The sequence below is a fragment of the Magallana gigas genome, chromosome 1 (assembly GCF_963853765.1).
Source record: "Magallana gigas chromosome 1, xbMagGiga1.1, whole genome shotgun sequence".
NCBI classification, from domain to species: Eukaryota; Metazoa; Mollusca; class Bivalvia; order Ostreida; family Ostreidae; genus Magallana; species Magallana gigas.
Genome location: NC_088853.1, coordinates 8,220,817 through 8,241,628, shown reverse-complemented (window position 1 = coordinate 8,241,628; position 20,812 = coordinate 8,220,817). Strand labels below are relative to the sequence as shown.

Sequence of the window (20,812 nt, the reverse complement as noted above, 5' to 3'; positions counted from 1 at the left end):
ATTCAAAGTTTGATGATGTTTTTCTAAATTTAAAAAATACTTGGAATTTTTTTCACCATTTTCAATCCATCTCGCTTTTGATCTTATCTGTGTTCCTTTTATTTTTTCATCATAAAGTAAATTTAATCTAGCTTCGAGTGATTTCAGTTCCGCGTAGTTAAATTTTTCAGTTGGACCCGTTTCTAGTGCGTCAATTTTTCTTTCAATCAATTTTATATTATCACGAATAGACTTACATTTGTTTTTTGCAAAATATATGGAAAAATCTTTAACTTTTCGTTTTAAGAGCTCCCATCTGTCGATTGCACCTAGCGAGTTATCTAAGGTTCGAACAATATTTCTAATGTTACTTTTGTATTCTTCATTTTCGCAATATGATACATTTAATTTCCAATACCCTGGACCTCTGTTATTGTTTAAAATCTTGAGCGTAAATTTCAAAAATCTATGGTCACTCATTCTTTTACCCGAATGCGTTCCTGGGATTTTTCTTAATATAATGTTTTCAATTCTTGGAACAAAATTATTACTAATGAATACATAATCTATTCTGCTTGTAGGAACATCCCTGGCATTACACCAAGTAAAACCTTTAATATCTGGATACATTTTTTTCCAAACATCAAAAATATTTAATTGTTTAATTAAGTTATTTAAAAAACGTGAGCTTTTGTCTTGTTCATTATCTAAACGACAATTAAAATCCCCACATAATAATACATTATCACTATCCTTATGTTTATTTATAAAACTTAGAAGCTTTTTAAAAAAATCAATTCTGTTTTGATTATCGTTTGGCGCATAAATATTAACCACAGTGAATTTATAATCATTTATCTCCAAATTCAGCAGTAATTTTCTACCGTCACTGGACCTATTTACATTGTAAACTTGCACATCAATATTTTCTTTAAAAAGAATAGACACTCCTCTACTAGATTTCAGCAAAATATTGACTAAATGAAGATATTGCTTTGTAAAAAAAGCCAGTTTTATTTTTAAAAAAAAAATGAAGTTTGTTCTCTTTCTAAAAAATAATGAATGTAATTTAAAAATAAGTTTCATCAAATAAACAATTATCGCACAAAATTGAAAACCTTAAAAAATGCATAAAGCCAAAAAAAAGGGGGGGGGGGGGTAAGTCCCATCAATATAGCTTTCTTTCAAGGTATGTTGTAATGGACATCTTACTGTAAATATTTTTAAAAAAGCAAAAAAATTCACACTGCAATGTCCTTATCCCCCTTAAATTACAAATAAGAAGGAAAAAAAGAATCGCATTAGCTATCAAGGAGTTCACCCTGGCAATTCGATGTAACATTTCAAACAAACAATAAACCTATGACTCAATAGTTATTTTTTAATCATGAATATCAGTTATAAAAGTTAGAAAAAATATAGATCATTTAATTACTGATCAAAACAAAAATAGCACGACGCACTGCATGGAATATCGGCTGCTGCGGCTATTATGCAATTCTTAGTTATATTTTTAGAATACTGCACAGTCTGCTTACACTGGAGATGCAATGCCACTGTGTGTGAAGTCATGTTACAGGGGATGAAAATGGCTGCAATACTCAATATATTCCTTTTATCTCTATTTGTTTCCAGGACTGTAACGTACAGTGAGTAACTTAAATTAACTCTTTACTTTGTGGGCTTGATAGAATTGAATTAGTCAGGTTGAAGTTTTACTCCGTGTCATCTGTCACTCATGCCTATATTGCTTATTTTTCGTATTATTCTTCAAAATATAATGTTGTCATGTATAATATTTACCCGAAATCTACACGCCCCGTTTATCGATTGGTCGTTATCTACGGCGGCTGAAACTGACAATAATGTGACAGGATTGAATTTGACATGCCCTGTTTATCGATTGGTTGAGACCTACGACTACCTAAGAAAAATCACGAACTGCACGAACTAACCATGATGATGTCAGACTCAAAGTCTCACTTGGGACGATTTGGCTGTTTCTTTTAGCTAACGTACTTATGTACATTATCAGTAATTGAATGAATTTTACCTACTTTGTACGCTCAATTTATTAATTAGTTAAAAAATGATCGCGGGTTATGTATTTTTTCTGCAATGTCGCTACCTTCATAACCCAAATGAATCACCAAAGTGAGCATTTTATTGTTTATATGAACACACTCCAATGTGTAAAGATAATGACCAAATAACACAGGCAACCTCCCCATCGTTTAACTGTGGTAAGATATATAATGGTGAAAGCTATATTGTCGGTTTTGTTTTCTTGAGAGTGATATAAAGATGGAATAAAGAGATGTACATTTCCACTACTCATTCTATCGCCCACGTCTCTATCAGTGCCATGTCTTTCAAGATAAACAGTGTATAAAATAGTGAACACTTAGACCACTCAGTGTCCACTTAACTGGGATCTAACAAGAGGTAATTAAAACAAATGTAGATGAGTGTACTTGTTTTTTGCTAGACTTATTACACGGGAATAATAGCAAAATTTTACTAGTATTTTAATAAAAATGTTAAACGATTATTAAAAGTGACCTTAAAATCAGTGTTTTATCAAACGTATTCCTTACATATTTTGTTACAATAAACGTAATACATGAATTTTTTGTTATATATATTTCAAAATTGATCTCGATGGTAAATAAATTTCCCTTAATTAATATAAAAAGAAATAGAACATGTAATATACGACCGTGTATTCTGACTGACCGCTAACAAGTTTGAATAATCAAAAACCAGGTCTGGTATGGATCAAAAATATCTAAATGAGGATTTGGTGCACCCGGCATTTGTTCAATTTCATTATTCCTTCACACAGTTTTTACTTTAATTTTGGTTTTTACACATAATTGAGCAATTCGATATGAAGGCAATTTTAAACTCACTTTTCATCATAACAATATTTTAGCCTAGTACATTGAATGTTCAAATTCCTTTTCACAAACTTCTAAAAACAAATGTTTGAACTATATGCGTGTCAACATTTTTCATTCGATGATAAGTATTATTCGAAAGAGACGAATTTTAAATATTTTGTCATATTAAAGTTATGTTCGTTTTGTCGAGTTTATCTTGGAAACGGTGTTTTAACTTTTTTTTTTTTTTTTTAGCAAATTCAGTGTTTTTAATAAGTTCATTTAAATTTTACTATACAAAATACAGTATAAATTCTTTGAAGCAAGTACATGTTATACAAGTTGCTTTATCAAATACTTACTATGTGACAAAACATTTATCTTGACGTTGATATACTAACAAAAACAGTTGATGTGGCATTAGATATAAGCACACATATATCTTTATGTAGTGTCAATGTAAACCCGGAAGAATTTGCCTTTGATGGGATGTAAACGAAGAGACAAACTCTCTTTTCTCTTGTTATAATCTAAGAATAGTTGAGAATGGATGTGTTGACCAAGATTTGTTTCCTCTCGCTGTTTGTTGGACAAGTTCTGGCATATTGTAAGTACATTTTTTTAAATATTAAAGTAGCAGTCAGTAGCGTATAGAACGATTAAACAATTCGTAAAAGTATGCTAAAAATTAAAAACAATATGGTGGATAATTCTGTCAGTGCCAAGTGAGGCATTGTTCACCCGCTTAAGGAAGGAGTCTTTTCTGGTTTTCGACTTGTCAAATGTAAATTTGATCAATTGTTCATTAAATCAAGATGAAAGGAAATTAAAATAGTATATTTTTCTTTCTTTTTTACTATCATACAACTTGGAATAGAAAAAGGCAATCAATGTTTAGAATCTAACAAGGACTATATTTTTGGCGTAATATTAGCGTAGGAAAATATCACATGTTTCGCAATTCAGAATGGTTGCAGATTACTGAGTTTGTTTTTTTCATTTTAAAAACAATAACATTAATGTTGAAATTTTTTACTATTGTGAACTAATGATATGATACTTGGGTTTCAGAATATGTTTTTAAAATATGATTTGTCTATCAAATTACATTTTTATAAGCTTTTTAAAGTGCCCATTCGATACATTGATTTTTGTGAAAAAAAATCACTAAAATCAGTTTTTCTCTCTTATAAAATGGTCAATGTATTAGATTTTCTGTCAGTTTATATCTTTATATAAAGTCTTCATAATACATATAAATCAGAAATATTTTTTTATTGGAAGCATAACACAAATAATCAAAATTTCCTCAAAATTTAAGAAAATTAGAGGAAATGCGGGCTAAGCAATATCAATTTTAGTATAAATATTTATTCCAATTTAGTAGTATAAGCTGATACACACTCTTATAGTCTATGATTTCATTGAAGACTAAAATCTTCGAATTTTAAACAAATGTCTACGGAACTACAGAGCGCTACACTTATTTTTATCACCCTTCACGTTGAGGAAAAAGGTAGTGACTTTGATCTGACCTTTATGCAAAAACAAAAAGGTCAAATTTGATTAAACTGATAGAATCATTTGGTAATATGATCCGTTTGACTGTGTCAAAATTTCATGAATTTCTTATTATAAGAAGTATATTTGATAATGAAAAAACTCCTTCCTTAAGACGCAGGTTTGTAAAAATCCTAGAAATTAAACAATTGATCATTGTCTAGAGATACTATAACCACTTTAATTTTAGTGTGTCTCACCTGAAGGACCATCTATTTACCATTAAAGGTTAATATCCCATAGCTAAATAATTACCTCCATTGGAGAAATAATTTTCCTCTTGAAAATACTATACGATTTTTAACAATTCCTCGAGAGAATATATTTTTTTATTGGAGAAAAGTATTTTCTGTAGGAATTGAATTAAAACCAGTAGTTTTACTATAGGAAATTAAGATCCCTTTCGGGTTTTAAAATCTAATACGAGTTTTGTTCAAATCCTATTGGTTTTAAATTCATGTACGAAGTTCTTTATGCTGGTAGGAAATTCAAAATACCTTATGGGAAACATTAAAAACAACGGTGGTTGTAAACTCTTAAAAGCAATGGTCTATCATATGGCATATTTGAATTTTTCGACACATGTAACTTATACGGGTGCAAAATGTCATTTTTGGCACTGTTTTAATTATCCGGCACAACATTCAGTATATTCTTGCAATAAGGTACCTCCTTGTATGTAAAAAAAGTATAACAATTGATAATACAAGTTATTGTGACAATATAACCCTCTTTCTGTGCCAAATAAAATAAAATAAGGAAGTAAAGAGTTACATTGAATAAGTTTTATCAACAAGGCATATTCGTTTAGACTTAACATTTGTTTACATGTATTCTCTGCTCAACAGCACCAAAATGTTCAAAGGAAAAACAATATTTCTTCTATTAATGATTGATACCTTTGCGACGGATATATTATTGTCGTTCATGGTTTAAAAAATCAAACCCCTTTCAAAAATGAATAAATAAACAAAAATGAATAAATAAAAACCTAATAAAAAAGACTCCATAGCTATTAGGGAGATTCTATGTTCTATATGACAATTGTGTTTTTAATTTTGTATGATCGCTTAAGATTTAAATAGTGTGTGTAATATTGCACAGTGGATTCGAATTGAATGAAATCGATAATGAGTATACACAGTGAGGACAAATGAGCTGTGAAACAGAAGGAAAACATATACGATATTCTTTAAAATAACCCAAACATCATTTATATATTTATTTCATATAATGCTATTCACTATGTGTCGAAAGAGAAAACAAAACAAAGTTAATTGCAATGAATTGTTAGATTTTGACGAACTGTTTGATGCAAATTCATGCAATCGTCTCAATCTGATATTTTTTCCTAAATCTTCATATACCATCTTTGAGACAAGCATTTAAAAACAAATAAAAAATAATTATAACTTTAAAAAAATGAGTGGATGCCTATATTACTTGTTTTAACTATATGCATTATAAAATCTTAATTCTAAAGGCAAGAAAACAACTAAGAACTCGGGAACAAAAATGATTGTATCTAACATAAATCTTAATTCTATTTAAATGATTAAAATTCTGGAAAAAAAATATTCAAATCTTGTGTCTAGTCCTAAAATTAGGTATGTAATTTTAACAGTTTGTAAATATTTATATACATAATATAACATTTTTTGTCAGACTCAAAGGTGATTTTAGTTGTACGACACATTTGAATTCAGCAAGATCAACCCAATAATAACAAATATAAATATGAAGTAGGTAGTGGTCATCCAGTAAGAATTAAATAATCTTATCAACTGTCTTCTTTTAACGGAGATTTAACCAAAAATATTATTTTTTTGGAAAGCATTCTTTTTTACTTTTAATGTAAATTATTCACAATTTACAGACAAAATAGAAACTACTGATCTTAAAATAAAAAAGAAAGAAGAAGGTGTGTAAAAAATGCACTAGAAATTAGATATTTGTGGCGATTATGAAATGAATTCTGTTTATAATCACTTGTAAAACTTACAAAAACTTCCAAAAGCATTATAAACACCGAGCCGAATAAGATATGATTATTGTATTTCTTGGGTAGCTAGATCATCGTAGTGGTAAACAGGTATTCTCTTTAAAATAATGATAGGCATTTATTATATCATTAGACAGCTCTCTAAATATAATGCGTAAGCATGCAATAGACATAATAAATGGGATTTGTCCCACTGTTTTGTTGATTACCGATATAGCAGGACATAAAAATACTTTACTTCTATGAAACTAAATATATATACCCAACTGATATTTGCAAAGAAAAAACTGGATTTTTTTTATCAAATAAGTATGTGGATGTTTTACTATTAAGGCAAACACTTTTTTACTTAGTAATTTACATGCAAATAAAAATTTACATTAAGCTGTCACTGCATAGAAAATAAAGTAGTGCAAGCTACAATGCCTGCGCAAATATTAAATTTGCCGGATGCATCATATAGACATAACTGTGATTGGCCGAAGCCAATAACAAAAACAAAACCAGCAATAAATGTTTTATTATATGGTTAAGCAAATAATTGATACATACTTTGTAAATTGAATGTTACCTCTATTACCTTTGAGTGTAATCATTCTCTTGCACCCATCCCCCAACCCATTTTTTCTGAACTAGTGTTTTTTATTAAACAAAAAAGTTAATTAACAGTCAGATGAGTCTCATATTGGAGTTTGGACTTCTGAATAAAGCTAGAAACGCAAATATAGGCCTCTGACATGTCAATAAAAAATGACAATAACAAACTGTCAACAGTCAAATTGTCAGCTGTCAATCTAATGATTATGGTACGCAGGTAACCGTCAGTGCCTTTGGGCCTCTTGTTTAGTATATCATTTACCATACAGTACAAGTATCTACAACACAAATAATAGAATCATGCAGGAAAAAATTGCAAATTCAAGCTTAAAAGTAACGCAGACATCACAGAAAGCGTTCTTGTTCCTATAAAATAAGACTTCCTTGTGTAATATCTCGAGGAAATAAGAACGATTCAGGGTCACAATGACCATTTTTGAGTACTAAATTATTAAAAGTGACTTGTAGCGTTGCTCAATGTTTGTTTTTCTACCGATTTGTAAAGTCGGGGTCCTTACAGACAGTAAGAATTCAGTTAGGTTTAAACTAATATCCAATGAGCAAAGGATATGTAGAGAAATGAATTTTTAAGGCTTATTTTAATAATCCTCTATAAGTCTCTCTCTCTCTCTCTCTCTCTCTCTCTCTCTCTCTCTCTCTCTCTCTCTCTCTCTCTTCCCTTTTCTTTGCAAAAAAATTTAACGTATGCAATTTTTTGCGTGTCTATTTAAGCTAAACTTATATAAAAAAAATACTATTTTAATTATCGATGAAATACTTTAAACCAAAAGATTCTTTAATCGTTAATTACATAAATTGACAACGATATCCAACACTTTATTCGATGCATTTTTATGATGTATTATTTTCTTCTTAAGCATGTGATATGCGTATCTTAACACGGCTAATGTTCTTTATAAGTCGCATTGTCGCAAGTGATTAATGACATGAAATCACAAATATTTTTACGAAATATCCTTTGCTAAGTCACGTATTTTACAGTTTTTGCTGGTAGTTCATTTAAATATTTCGTTTACCTGAAATATTGTCTAAACATTGAGCACCATCATCAAAATTAGGTGCAAAATTTAAACAATAGTTTCATTAGTACATGTTTAATAATAATTATTATAATAAAAGAAATGCACGATCAAGCTTTGCGTTCCCTTTTTTGCTACAAACTACATATTTCAACCTTAAATCATGTTGCAGTTTCGTAATCTCTACAAAAAATAAGATAAAATCATAAATCAGACAATATTGCCAATATTAACAATGCAGTTTTCTTATGTTTTATTGACTTTAACAACGAGCCACAACATCTTTGATGTGTCTTCTTTGTTTACCTTGGCTTATTGTTAATGTCATTTATTTCAACATTTACGTTATTTACACATTCCATCATGTCAAAAACTCACACGCTTTTACTTTTGAATATTTATATCTCACGTATTTTTAATAATATTTCTATACCAGCCCAACTTGTCAACAACAAAACAATAGCAGTGGGTAGTTCAACATACAGAAATTACGTGGCATCACGAGCTGTGGACGGTAATACCAATCAGGACAAGCCACGTTGCTTTCACAGTGATGATAGGAGAGGTATTACAGAGGCGTGGCTACGTATAGATCTGGGAGGAGTTTACAGTGTCAAGTCATTCAAATTCTGGTACAGGGATGACAGTAAGCATCATTTAATACCTTCATCGTTTTCACATGTTATTACAAATAGAGAGTGTCAAAGCGTTACATGAAACTATTGGTGTTGAAGTATGCAGTTGATACATTAAAACATCCATCTAACATTTTTTGCCGGATAGTAGTATCGATTTACAATCAAATACTGCCAGACCGTATTAAAAATACCTGGCATTATTCACGACTAACAATGATACTTATAGAGCTAACAAGTATGTAAAATGTTATAAGGTTATCAGACTATAAATTGAAGTATTTGCATGTACTACAGTGTTATACAAAATGAGACCATATTATACTTAGTAGTTAATTAAACTTTATCATATTTTTAACTTGAAACAGTTGGTTATATTCCGATATATAGGGTAATCTATATGTCCAAAAATATCCGGGTGCCTATATCATGCATTATTTATCTATATATAATTTCAATAAAATGCTATCAAAATGCTATAGTTTTATATGTGTTGATATCTTTAAATAAACTGTTCTAAATTATTTACTTGAAAAATTATTATTTTTCCCATTTATTCTTTTCCTATATATAATTCAAATCCTACAACTTTAATAAAAACAAAAGTATTTCTCCGTGTGTCCAATGATACCTCTGTACCACCTTAGGAGTCCTCTTGTTACACAGATCCAAAAACAATAAAACAAAAACAAGTTGCTGTCCTACAATACGTGGACCATTTGCATGTGTTTCCAACGAAAACGTAAAAGCCTTAAGATTATCAGAGATTCCACCGACTCTATCCCTCTGCTTTTAACGACTAAATTTGTACGTTGTATTACGTATACTAAATGTATAGCCCTGAAATTTTATCTCATAATTTAAAGGGTTCATACTTCTAAAATAATTATGATCTATCTATGAATGAAGTTTGCATGTAAAGTATTAGGCATTTGGTGAATTCTACTATCTGCGCACACATTACGATTCGCACTACTTTGTTAAATAACGTTATGCAGTGACAGCTTTGTGTAAATTAAAAATTTCATATTTTGATGCATTTTTCTTGAGATTTAAACTTTTTTACAGTGACATAATTATTCAATCACACTTAAATGGTTAAAAAAATTTAATGGGGAAGTTCTCTAGCCTTGCCTACTATAAAAGTAAAGTTAAGTTACATGTGTTTTCGGAAAACAACAAAACATTGCAAATTATGCTATTTGATGCATGTGGAGTTTCGGCATAACATAAACTTATTTCATAATACTGATAGTTCGTATCACATGCCAATCATTTCTTTAAAAGGAATACTTTGTTTCTGTACTGTTTACCAACAACTTTACAATTATAGCGCATTTGAACTTGTGTGTGCATAAGGCACGGAATCCCGATCCCGATTCAGATAAACGTGTGCTAGCCTGGTTCCCTGAGCTACCCATTACGCACAGGAACCAGGCTAGCTCATGCGCAGACTAAATTTTCCCCATAGCATCCGGTTTAACCTCGCTTATATATTTTCTGCGTGGACCTCAGGGTCCACGCAATAACAAAAAACACACACAGTCATACACTACTTATAAAAACTCGATATCATAGAGATATATCTCTTTTGTGTGTCCGAAAACTATATTTTAATAATTGTTTATCGACTTTCTTTTAAGGAAAACCGACAAGACTCCGTGGGTACTCTCTCCGTGTGTCCAATGATACCAATGTACCACCTGTAAAGTCATCATGTTACACAGACCAAGGAAACGTCATACTACAGACCATTGTGCAGGAGGACTGTGAGAAGACAGCTCGATACATCTGGATTTATCAGAAGAACAACCCTGATGTGGATATGAGCCCTATTGTAGAAATTTGTGAAGTCCAGGTTTTTGGTACGTAACATGTAGTTTTGATTCAAAACAGCATTGTACAACACTATTAATTTTCATATGCCAATCAAAAGGATTTAAAAGAAAGAATAGCTAAACCCTTAAAAAATCGTTAAAAAACAAAATGAAATAAGTTTGGAATTCAGATATTGAAAAAATCCCGCAACCAGTGAAATACATATTCTGTTTCTTTTATTTAGAGAAATATATAGTAATGTTGTTAAATAGAATAAAGTTAGAGAGAAACAAGTATATTTTCATATTTCCTTTACCAAAAATTACAATGTAAACCGTTGAAAACAACCCAACTTTTTCACAAAAATGTTAATTTTATAAAATAAAATAAGTTACGGTTTTAATCTTAGAAAACAAATCATACTATCTCTGTTCATGCAGACTGATGTACAGTAGTGTTGTGTAATAGTATGTAGTACTGAAAGGATGAACAACACCATTAAAACCCCAAAATTTGGATGCTTCACACAAAAATTGTAACAATTGGTCTTGTAGTTTTAACGAGGAATTTTAAAAATGTAAACTTGTCAACGCACGTGGACGATGCTTGACTAAGGACGCAAGACACGACAGTCAAAAACCATTAATGATTAGTCCGTCGTGCGTCATAAGTTTTCATTCGTCGTCTTGCATAGACTCTTTAACAATCCATTACCAGACTTATGGTACCCAGGGGATCATTATGGCCTGCGTGCCTCTTGTTTTTATTATGAAAGTACATAATATAGTTATTTTTTTTTAATTACTTTAAGTAACAGCAATTTAGTTGTTTTGTGAATTTAATTGTTTCAAATATAACAGTTTTAATTTTTCTAAATTACAAAAAAATTCCAAGGATGTTCCAGAATGTTTAAAATGTTTTGAGTGTTGGTTTTTACATGTAAAAAATGGGGTGGGGAAGTCATCTTCATCTTCATACTTTTCTACAAGGGTTCTTAATGACAAAATATTGTCTTAAGATGGACTTTAGTCATATTGAGGTATAATATTTATTATGCTTATGTTATACGATGAAAATAAAAATGAAAAAAAAAAACCAAAACACAAAAACAAAAAAGCCTGTCAAAAAAATGTTTTAAAATCAAAGTATTTAGTATTTGATAATTGTGGTTTGATCTCTGACCGACACATATCAATTAACTTGATTTTGATCGTTGTGATTCTCGTTTCCTTGGTATATGACTATATTATTTTATGATATTTTGAATACTGTTTAAAGAAAGATTTGTGGTAAACCGGGTATGAATATATGGTCTCTAGAAAAGTTTAATGGCTATTTCTAAGTCAGTTGCAACAAACGTAAGCGTAACATTAAATTGAAACATAATTTGACTATTGTTAAATAAATGGAAATAAAATTAACAAATATCAGTACCTTATAATCAATTAGCACTGTATTCGGTATATTTTATCTAGGTTGTGAAGTGGGATATTATGGTAGAAATTGCACAAACAAATGTGACCACTGCAAGAATAGTGTAACTTGTGGAGTACAGAATGGGGAATGTGATGCTCTAGGCTGTATAAACGATGGATACCAACCTCCATTATGTAAAGGTAAGATTAAATGTATTATTTTTTTTCCCAAATACAATATCAGATAATACTTATTCATTCAATACGTACATGTATATGTAATTTTTACTAACTCAATTATATTTGTTTCATTATTTTGAGCAGTTTTATTGTTATTTATTTAGAGTGTAAACGCGGTAGGTATGGACTTAATTGTATAAAACAGTGCAGTCAATTTTGTATCGACGACGACTGCCAAAAAAATGAAGGAACCTGTATAAAGGGCTGTGAGAGAGGTTACAGTGGAAATCTCTGTAATGAAAGTAAAGTGTTCATCTATCTATCTATCTATCTATCTATCTATCTATCTATCTATCTATCTATCTATCTATCTATCTATCTATCTATCTATCTATCATCTCCTTTCTTTCTTTTATTCTTTTTTTTAAAAAGATGGATATTCGCATCATGCATTTCATGAATTTTGGGGTTTTTTAAAATGCATTTTATTTATTGAAATGAGTTTTATAAATTTTAACTTTGCTATATATTTTCTTAGCATGCCAGAAACAATGGTACGGACTTAACTGCTCTGAAACGTGCGGACACTGTTTAAAAGATACTATATGCCATCATGTTACCGGGACTTGTCTTGAAGGATGTGCTGCGGGTTATAAGACACAAACTTGTAAAACCTGTAAGACGACTATTCACTTAAACGTTGTATAGCAATGATTTTATAGAAATACACCAAATATATAAAATATAAGAGAACTTGATATAACATATATTGCCAATACCTTAGAAATTCCGGTAAAGATTCCGAAAATTGATTTGAATCGAATTTTAATTATCTTGGTTTAAAAGGAAAAATATTAATAATTGTAATATTATAATCTCCATTATCACTATTTTAGAGCATCATAAAACTTTGCATATTATTTGAAATAGTTTATCGAAACATTTTTATTGATCAAATTGAAGCTTGCGACGATGGAAAATACGGAATGAATTGTCGGTTCGACTGTAGCAGACACTGTTTGAATGACAAGGTGTGCAACAAAATAGACGGTAGTTGCCGGTCCTGTGCAGATGGATATAAAGGACTAAAATGCAACACAAGTAGGTTACATTTATGAAAAACGTTGATCTAAATTGCAAAGTTAATTTTGTATAAAATATTTTATTGATATTTTTTATTTCCGGAAGCATGTGAAACTGGAAAGTATGGTAAAGATTGTTCTCAGAACTGTGGAGCCTGTCTGAAATCCACTGTCTGTAATCACATAACTGGAACTTGTGAACTTGGATGTGAACCAGGATGGCAAAAAACAGATACATGTACAACAGGTAGTTCTTACAATCGTCTTTTTTTAATTATATATTATTCTGTAAAACATAAATTATTATGAATCCATGCATGTTATCTAAAAAACACAATGATAAACCAATAAGACAATTGCTTATATTTGGTTGACACGTTATGCGTATTAAATCTAAATTAATCGTTTTCAATGTGAACCAAATATTATAAATATTCAAAGAACATGGTGTAATTGTGTAAGTTTATACTGTAAGTTGTTTTAATTCCATGGTGTTAACATTTCACGAATTTTCAAAAAGTACCAATTGCGATGGTTTTAATTTCACGCTCTAAGAAAAACGGTTGATCAAAGTACAAGCAATAAAACGTTTAAAAAAACTAATGGTAATATTTACGATGAGTTTATTTTAGCGAAAGAACGGTAAATCGCGAACATAGTGAAAATAAAACCATCGTGATTATTTACCAATCTACAATATATCAAACGTTATGAACTTTGTACATTTCATACCAATACGTTATCAATTTGTTAAATGTGTTATATATTTCGCATAGCCTCCTAACTCCGTCACTATCCTAACTCCGTTACTTTCGGGAAACTCCTCGCCGTTTGAAATCAAGTGCGATTATGACGTCATTTTTCGCATGTCAAAAACTTTCAAAAAAATGTCAACAATTTACAACGGTCAAATTTAAGAATGTGTTCAAACATAACAAAATTACACATGTTCATTTTTTGCAACAATAATTGCGATAATCAGCTTACACTTTTTTTCGGGGGCACTGAAATAACGATTTTTATGACATTCGGGCCCATTTGATGATTTACAATGGTCAGTCATTTTAAGAGAGGTCAAGAGAAAGCATTTCACATGTAATTTATTTATTATTAGGTTATGAATACATTTTCTCCGTCTGCAATAGCGTTTATGCACTACACTTGATGATGACGTCAAATCCCTTATGCCGTAATTTTTGCCTTATACATGGTTACAGATATATGCGGCACGTCAGTATTTAGAATATGCTACATTTAACAAATATGTAATAAATCAATAATATAATCATTAATATATTCAAAATTGATATGATTTTATTGACTGAGCATTACTAGGAACATAATAACATTTTTAAAAACATATTTTGGATAAAGTTTTTCTATGCCATTATATAGACAATGTGACAAATTTTTGGAGTAAGAATCATTTTTTACATATTCTACCGGGTTCAAAGTTAGAGGTCAATTGTATTTATATGCCATCATTTGGTGACTTTTAACAAGGTTTCGTGTATTTAAAAAAATACCATAGGACAAAAATGCAAAAACTAGACAAAAATGGGACTAATTAGCACTTTTTCAACAAAAGAATTCTTTCTACCATGATATCACTTGTTATACCTAAATATTAATTATTTATGGATAAAAAAAAGGTTAATTAATTAACCACCCCGATTCTTGGAGGTTTCTTGAAGGGTACTACGTGACTCAATAATAATTCGTTGAAAACGGGCTAAATAGTAAATGCTTAAATCTCACAGATGTTTTGATGTCGGCCTCATTAGAGGTGTAAGATACACATTTTCTAAAGATGATTACAGGTTCGCTATTATTCATAGCTTGTTTAAATGGCACGTTTGGACTTAACTGCCAATACAACTGCAGTGGAAACTGTCTAGATGAAGAAACTTGCAATTCAACAGACGGAACGTGTACATCTTGCTCTCCGGGATGGGACTCTGTGTGGTGTAACACAAGTAAAACGGATCTTAAGAGACTTGTATTAATTAGTATTGCTGAAAGTTGAAAGAAAAACATTCTTGTTGGTTCGGTAATGGAAATGCCACCTTTCTATGTATGGCTAAGAACAGTTTTTTTTAACTTATAAAAAGTTTGATTACTCTAATAATCTTATCGGTCAAATCATGCTGTTATGAAGAACTTAGAATTACCTTGTGATGTCAAATTTTATAGACATATATAACTTTCATGTATCTAGCATGCGATGCCGCTTGGTATGGAGCTGGCTGTAAGTTTCAATGCGGGTACTGCTTCGGTGAGGATAATTGTCACCACGTCAACGGCAGCTGTCTCTTTGGCTGTCAAAAGGGTTTCACTGGAGACTTATGTTTCAATCATAACTGGTGTATTTACGTAATGATTTAATACAACATCATGGAAAATCATATAATAATTATTTGCACTTTTAACATTATTTTAAAGTATGATTTAAACAAATGTTACGTATTTAATTTTAAGCTCACCTGAGCTGAAAGCTCAAGTGAGCTGTTCTGATCACATTTTGTCCGTCGTTCGTCTGTCCGTCCGTCTGTAAACTTTTCACATTTTGAACTTCTTCTCTAAAACTACTGGGCCAATTTCAACCACATTTGGCACAAAGCATCCCTATAGGGAGCTAATTATAAATTGCAGAATTGAAAGACCAATCTTTATTTAAAACGGAGAAAACCTCGGAACTGTAGAAAAAGGGGGGGGGGGTGCATTTTAAAAGATCTTCTTCTGAAGAACTACTGAGTCAAATTCAACGTTATTTTGCATAAATAATCCTTTTGGAAAGGAAAATATAAATTTCAAAAATTACCGGCGAATTCTGTTTAAATTAAAGTAATTTACGAAAATAAAAATAGAGATAATCGCGTTCAATCAGTTTATAACTTCGGGTTCTGTATTCCATATCGAAAGTGAAAGTTCTTTGTATAAAGCAGTCATGTTTGAATGTTGACGCATGACAAACGGGGCAAACTGACAAAGATGTAATTGCTTGTTGTGCAACAGTTTACGTGCGAAGGGATACTTGAAACGTGCTAAACATATTCGTGCCGATTTCCTGAAGTAAATTGAGGGTAAATCTTTCAATGCGTTAACATTTTCACTCGTGACGGTGGTCTTACGTTGTTTTGAATATTGTTTATGCTTTTTAACTTGAGGGGAAATATCGCCTGTATTTTGGAATTTTTACGTATCGAATCAAATATAGACTTCAGTAAATCAGACAGTTAATTGTTTACCTGCACAAAATGAGCAAAATTTGATGCACATACAACATATTATATTACAAATACTATACATTCTTTTGGTAATTTGGTACGATCTCTACGTAATGGTTGATTATAATGCAACGTGCTTTGTTAAGATGCTGTGCATTTTCAGTCAAAACAGAGATTGTTTTTGCTGCTAGAAATATATATATATATATATATATATATATATATATATATATATATATATATATATATATATATATATATAATATGAAAAATAAATTGTGCTCTTTCTTTGTTTTAGTGTATGTTTCTTCTGTTTTAATTGTTTACGGTTTTCTCTTTGCAAACCATATTCAGCTGTGTCAAGTTCCGAATTATAGGCAAGACACAGAGACATATTCGTGCCGATTTCCTGAAGTAAATTGAGGGTAAATCTTTCAATGCGTTAACATTTTCACTCGTGACGGTGGTCTTACGTTGTTTTGAATATCGTTTATGCTTTTTAACTTGAGGGGAAATATCGCCTGTATTTTGGAATGTTTACGTATCGAATCAAATATAGACTTCAGTAAATCAGACAGTTAATTGTTTACCTGCACAAAATGAGCAAAATTTGATGCACATACAACATATTATATTACAAATACTATACATTCTATTGGTAATTTGGTACGATCTCTACGTAATGGTTGATTATAATGCAACGTGCTTTGTTAAGATGCTGTGCATTTTCAGTCAAAACGGAGATTGTATTTGCTGCTAGAAATATATATATATATATATATATATATATATATATATATATATATATATATATATATATATATATATATATATATATATATATATATATATAATATGAAAAAAAAATTGTGCTCTTTCTTTGTTTTAGTGTATGTTTCTTCTGTTTTAATTGTTTACGGTTTTCTCTTTACAAACCATATTCAGCTGTGTCAAGTTTCGAATTATAGGCAAGACACAGAGCTTTGCTCACAGAACTGAGGCCATGCTTTTGTTCATTCTGAATAGGAAATACCAAGTTTTAAAAATCTTAAGTTGAATATAATTAACTCTTGTGAACAACAAAATAACTCAAACCAAGCAGAATTGTGATTTCTGTATCTTGCTTATAATTCTGCGATTGACGCTGAAATTTCGATTTATGACTAGAAATGTCTCAGTAAACGTTAAATACTTGTACATAAAAATAAAAAGGATGATATGCTGTAACAACTTTTTTGAACCCCCTCCTTATACGAGGAATCTACTCCAACTTTGTTGGCTTTTAAGACACAATTAAATAAAAACGACCTCTTTAAAACAGTTTAAAACATTACTGTTACGGGGATAAATGTATGATCGCTTTTCTTAAGAAAAAATTTACAGCAGAAAATCATCTCAATTTGTAGCCATTTGTTAATGTTGATTAACATTTGTTTATGTTGAATTTGAATAAAGAGTAAAATAAAGGATGGACCATAGTAAAATAGAGCGATATGCCTGTCAATACCTTGCAGTCTGAGGTACATTGAGAGGGGGGTGGCTAGACCTTATCAGAAATCTTGACAAACAAAGAAAAAACGATTTTGAATACGGCTATATCTGAAAAAGGGGGGGGGGACCCCTCCACCCAGTTCCGACGCCTATGCATTGATTATACATGTAATAGCTCTTCAACATATCACATGATTACATTTTTCATTCGAGTGTATTCATCGATCAAGTGAGTAAGGTAACCGTTATAAAACGTACCACGAGTTCACGCCTGGTAAACAACAATCGTTCATAATGCAGAAGACCAATCAAATCGTTTAATGTTCTTAATTTAAGCGCCTTGAGATACAATTATTTTCTATCACATGTAGGAATTTTAATACATTTTAATAAATTCAAATACAATAACTATCTAGTACAATGTAGTTGAAGATGAATATATATATATATATATATATATATATATATGCATATTCTCATATATAATTTGATCGTTTTATAAAGTAAGGGGGCAAAACTAAAATGAAGGGGATTGGAGTTACAGTATAGTGAGTGTACCCCTACCAAAAATCTCGCATAGGATCTTATTTTTGGTAAAAATGGTATTTCATAAGGGTACAATGTCAAAGATTAAGTGTAGGAAAATAAGTGTAAAATTTGGATACAGTTTATTTTTTGGTATTCTTTTTTCTACCGACGGGCCATAGGGGACAATATCCTTTGTACACCCATATAAAGCCATTGTTGCTCAGGTGAGCGATGTGGCCCCATGGGCCTCTTGCTGTTTTGTTATTATAGCCAGTGTGTATGCTCATTGAAGTTTAATGATTGAGCAATGTAAGCGATGTTTTTTTTCCATTCTGTGTAATAAATTCCTTAATTTTGCAAAGAAGCGGGACAGACAATGAACTTTATGTGTTCATCATGCTACAATTTCTGTTTATGCTTCTTACTTTTATAGTTATTTATATCGAACCATAGTTTTTAGTAAAACTTAACTCCTGTATATAAAACTTAGTAACGTTTATTTATAGCCTGCAGCGCCGGCAGATATGGACATAATTGTGGGTACACATGCAGCGGAAACTGTGTAAATGGGGAGGCGTGTGATAAAACAAACGGAAGTTGCAGATCCTGTACCGATGGATTCCAAGGAATTAAATGTGACAGAGGTAGATTACTTGGTGAAAAAAAACCCTTAAAATTGTGCTTCTATCCTGTTTTTATATACATTAAATATCTTTTAGTCACTTTATACCGCCGTAATTAAATATCCTCATGTTAACACACTATTTAAAGTCTATTTTCATTTTAAATGATGTGTAAACAAACCAGTCATCCGGAATAGTATGTGATTCAAGTAAAGCACACAATAAAACCAGCTTGCAATTTATCATCGGATTAATGTTTGAAACTATTTTATCTGATAAAATTTTAAAGTTTGAATTTCCTGCATTATTCGACGGAACATTGGTGTTAAAGTATGCATTTCATATATAATTTTTTGCATATATATATATATATATATATATTGCTTATGAATAATATAACTGTAGATATTCGCCAGTCACCAACGGATTTCAAAAAGAAAATGGACCTAGAAGACCTGAAGATAGAGAAAATGATGCTTGAAAATAAGAAGACACAAAAAGAAATCCAGAGGCTGGAGGCCGAGACAGAGGTTCTACGTGTGAGAAAGAACGTGTTATTAAGATTGCAAGGGATACTTAGCGAACTCTCTAAAGTTGTGGTTCAACTGCTCAATGACAGTAAAGAATAATCGGCTAATATATTTATTACTCAATTTATTAAATTAGTGTTTTAATGTCTGAGACTAAGCGTCTTAAATGCAGTATATGGCTTTTTCTGGTTGTTTTTTTTTCAACTACAATAATATGTTAAAATGCATGTTTGATATTTTATATGTTTCCAATAAATGCATTTGATGGCTCTTAAATTGCATATTTTCTTTTAATAAAACATATATATCTAAGCAGATAAAAACGAGTAATGATTTTCCTAATCATGCTTTTCGTTTGAGTGCAATGAAGATAGTCATTTTTTACAGAACCTCTTTTACTATAAGAAGCTGCTAATTATGATGTTCGCGCAATTATTTGAACACAACAAATTGCATACCTCTTTTAATAATGGTATCCTTTAGAATATAATATTTACCCGAATAAAAAAATACAGAAATCTATTCACCCATTGTTATCCTGACCGGATCGGTTCTTCTAATCGAAATTTTAGCAAGGTAATTCATAGGTTACAATTTAGCTCACAATTTTCTATTCATAAATTCTGATTTAAAGCATATCTATAACATTTATAGGTACATTGGTTGTCCTTGATAATGGACACTATAAACTTCTTCCATCTACAAGTATTAATATTTATAAATGTTGACATTAGTAAACGGCAATCTTTACGTTGATATGTTTTCCAAGGTGTATCTATAAAAATGCATGTTTATTTCATTCGAGTATGTTCACACTCCAATGTGTAAAGATAATGACTAAATAACACAGGCAATCTTTCCATCGTGTAACTGTGGTATAATATAAAATGGTGGAAGCATGTTTGTCGGTTTTGTTTTCTTGCGAGTGATCTGAAGATAGAATAAAGAGACGTACACATTCACCACTCATTCTATCGCCCACGTCTCTATCAGTGCCATGTCTTTCGAGATGAACAGTGTAAAAAGTAGGGAACACTTAGACCACTCAGTGTCCACTTAACGGGGATCTAACAAGAGGTAATTAAAACAAATGTAGATAAGTGTATTTGTTTTTTGCTAGACTTATTACACAGGAATAATAGCAAAATGTTACTAGTATTTTAATAAAAATGTTAAACGATTATTAAAAGTGACCTTAAAATCAGTGTTTTATCAAACGTATT

The 20,812-nt window shown here is 30.7% G+C and overlaps 1 protein-coding gene across 2 annotated transcripts; it reads left to right on the top strand.

The window, feature by feature from the left end:
* The first annotated feature begins 3,317 nt into the window (after window positions 1-3,317).
* On the top strand, window positions 3,318-19,865 carry LOC136274709 (multiple epidermal growth factor-like domains protein 10). 2 transcript variants are annotated; one of them, XM_066082208.1, is made up of 10 exons: window positions 3,318-3,468; window positions 8,497-8,706; window positions 10,339-10,560; window positions 11,989-12,129; window positions 12,273-12,410; window positions 12,647-12,784; window positions 13,072-13,209; window positions 13,297-13,437; window positions 18,943-19,080; window positions 19,465-19,865. In XM_066082208.1, the coding sequence occupies exons 1-10, from the start codon at window positions 3,408-3,410 to the stop codon at window positions 19,686-19,688; spliced, it is 1,551 nt and encodes a 516-aa protein (XP_065938280.1). In that variant the 5' UTR covers window positions 3,318-3,407; the 3' UTR covers window positions 19,689-19,865. The 2 variants fall into 2 exon arrangements, with proteins under 2 accessions (XP_065938280.1, XP_065938285.1); XM_066082213.1 differs by lacking the exons at window positions 18,943-19,080; window positions 19,465-19,865 and adding an exon at window positions 15,029-15,541.
* The last annotated feature ends 947 nt before the right edge of the window (window positions 19,866-20,812 follow it).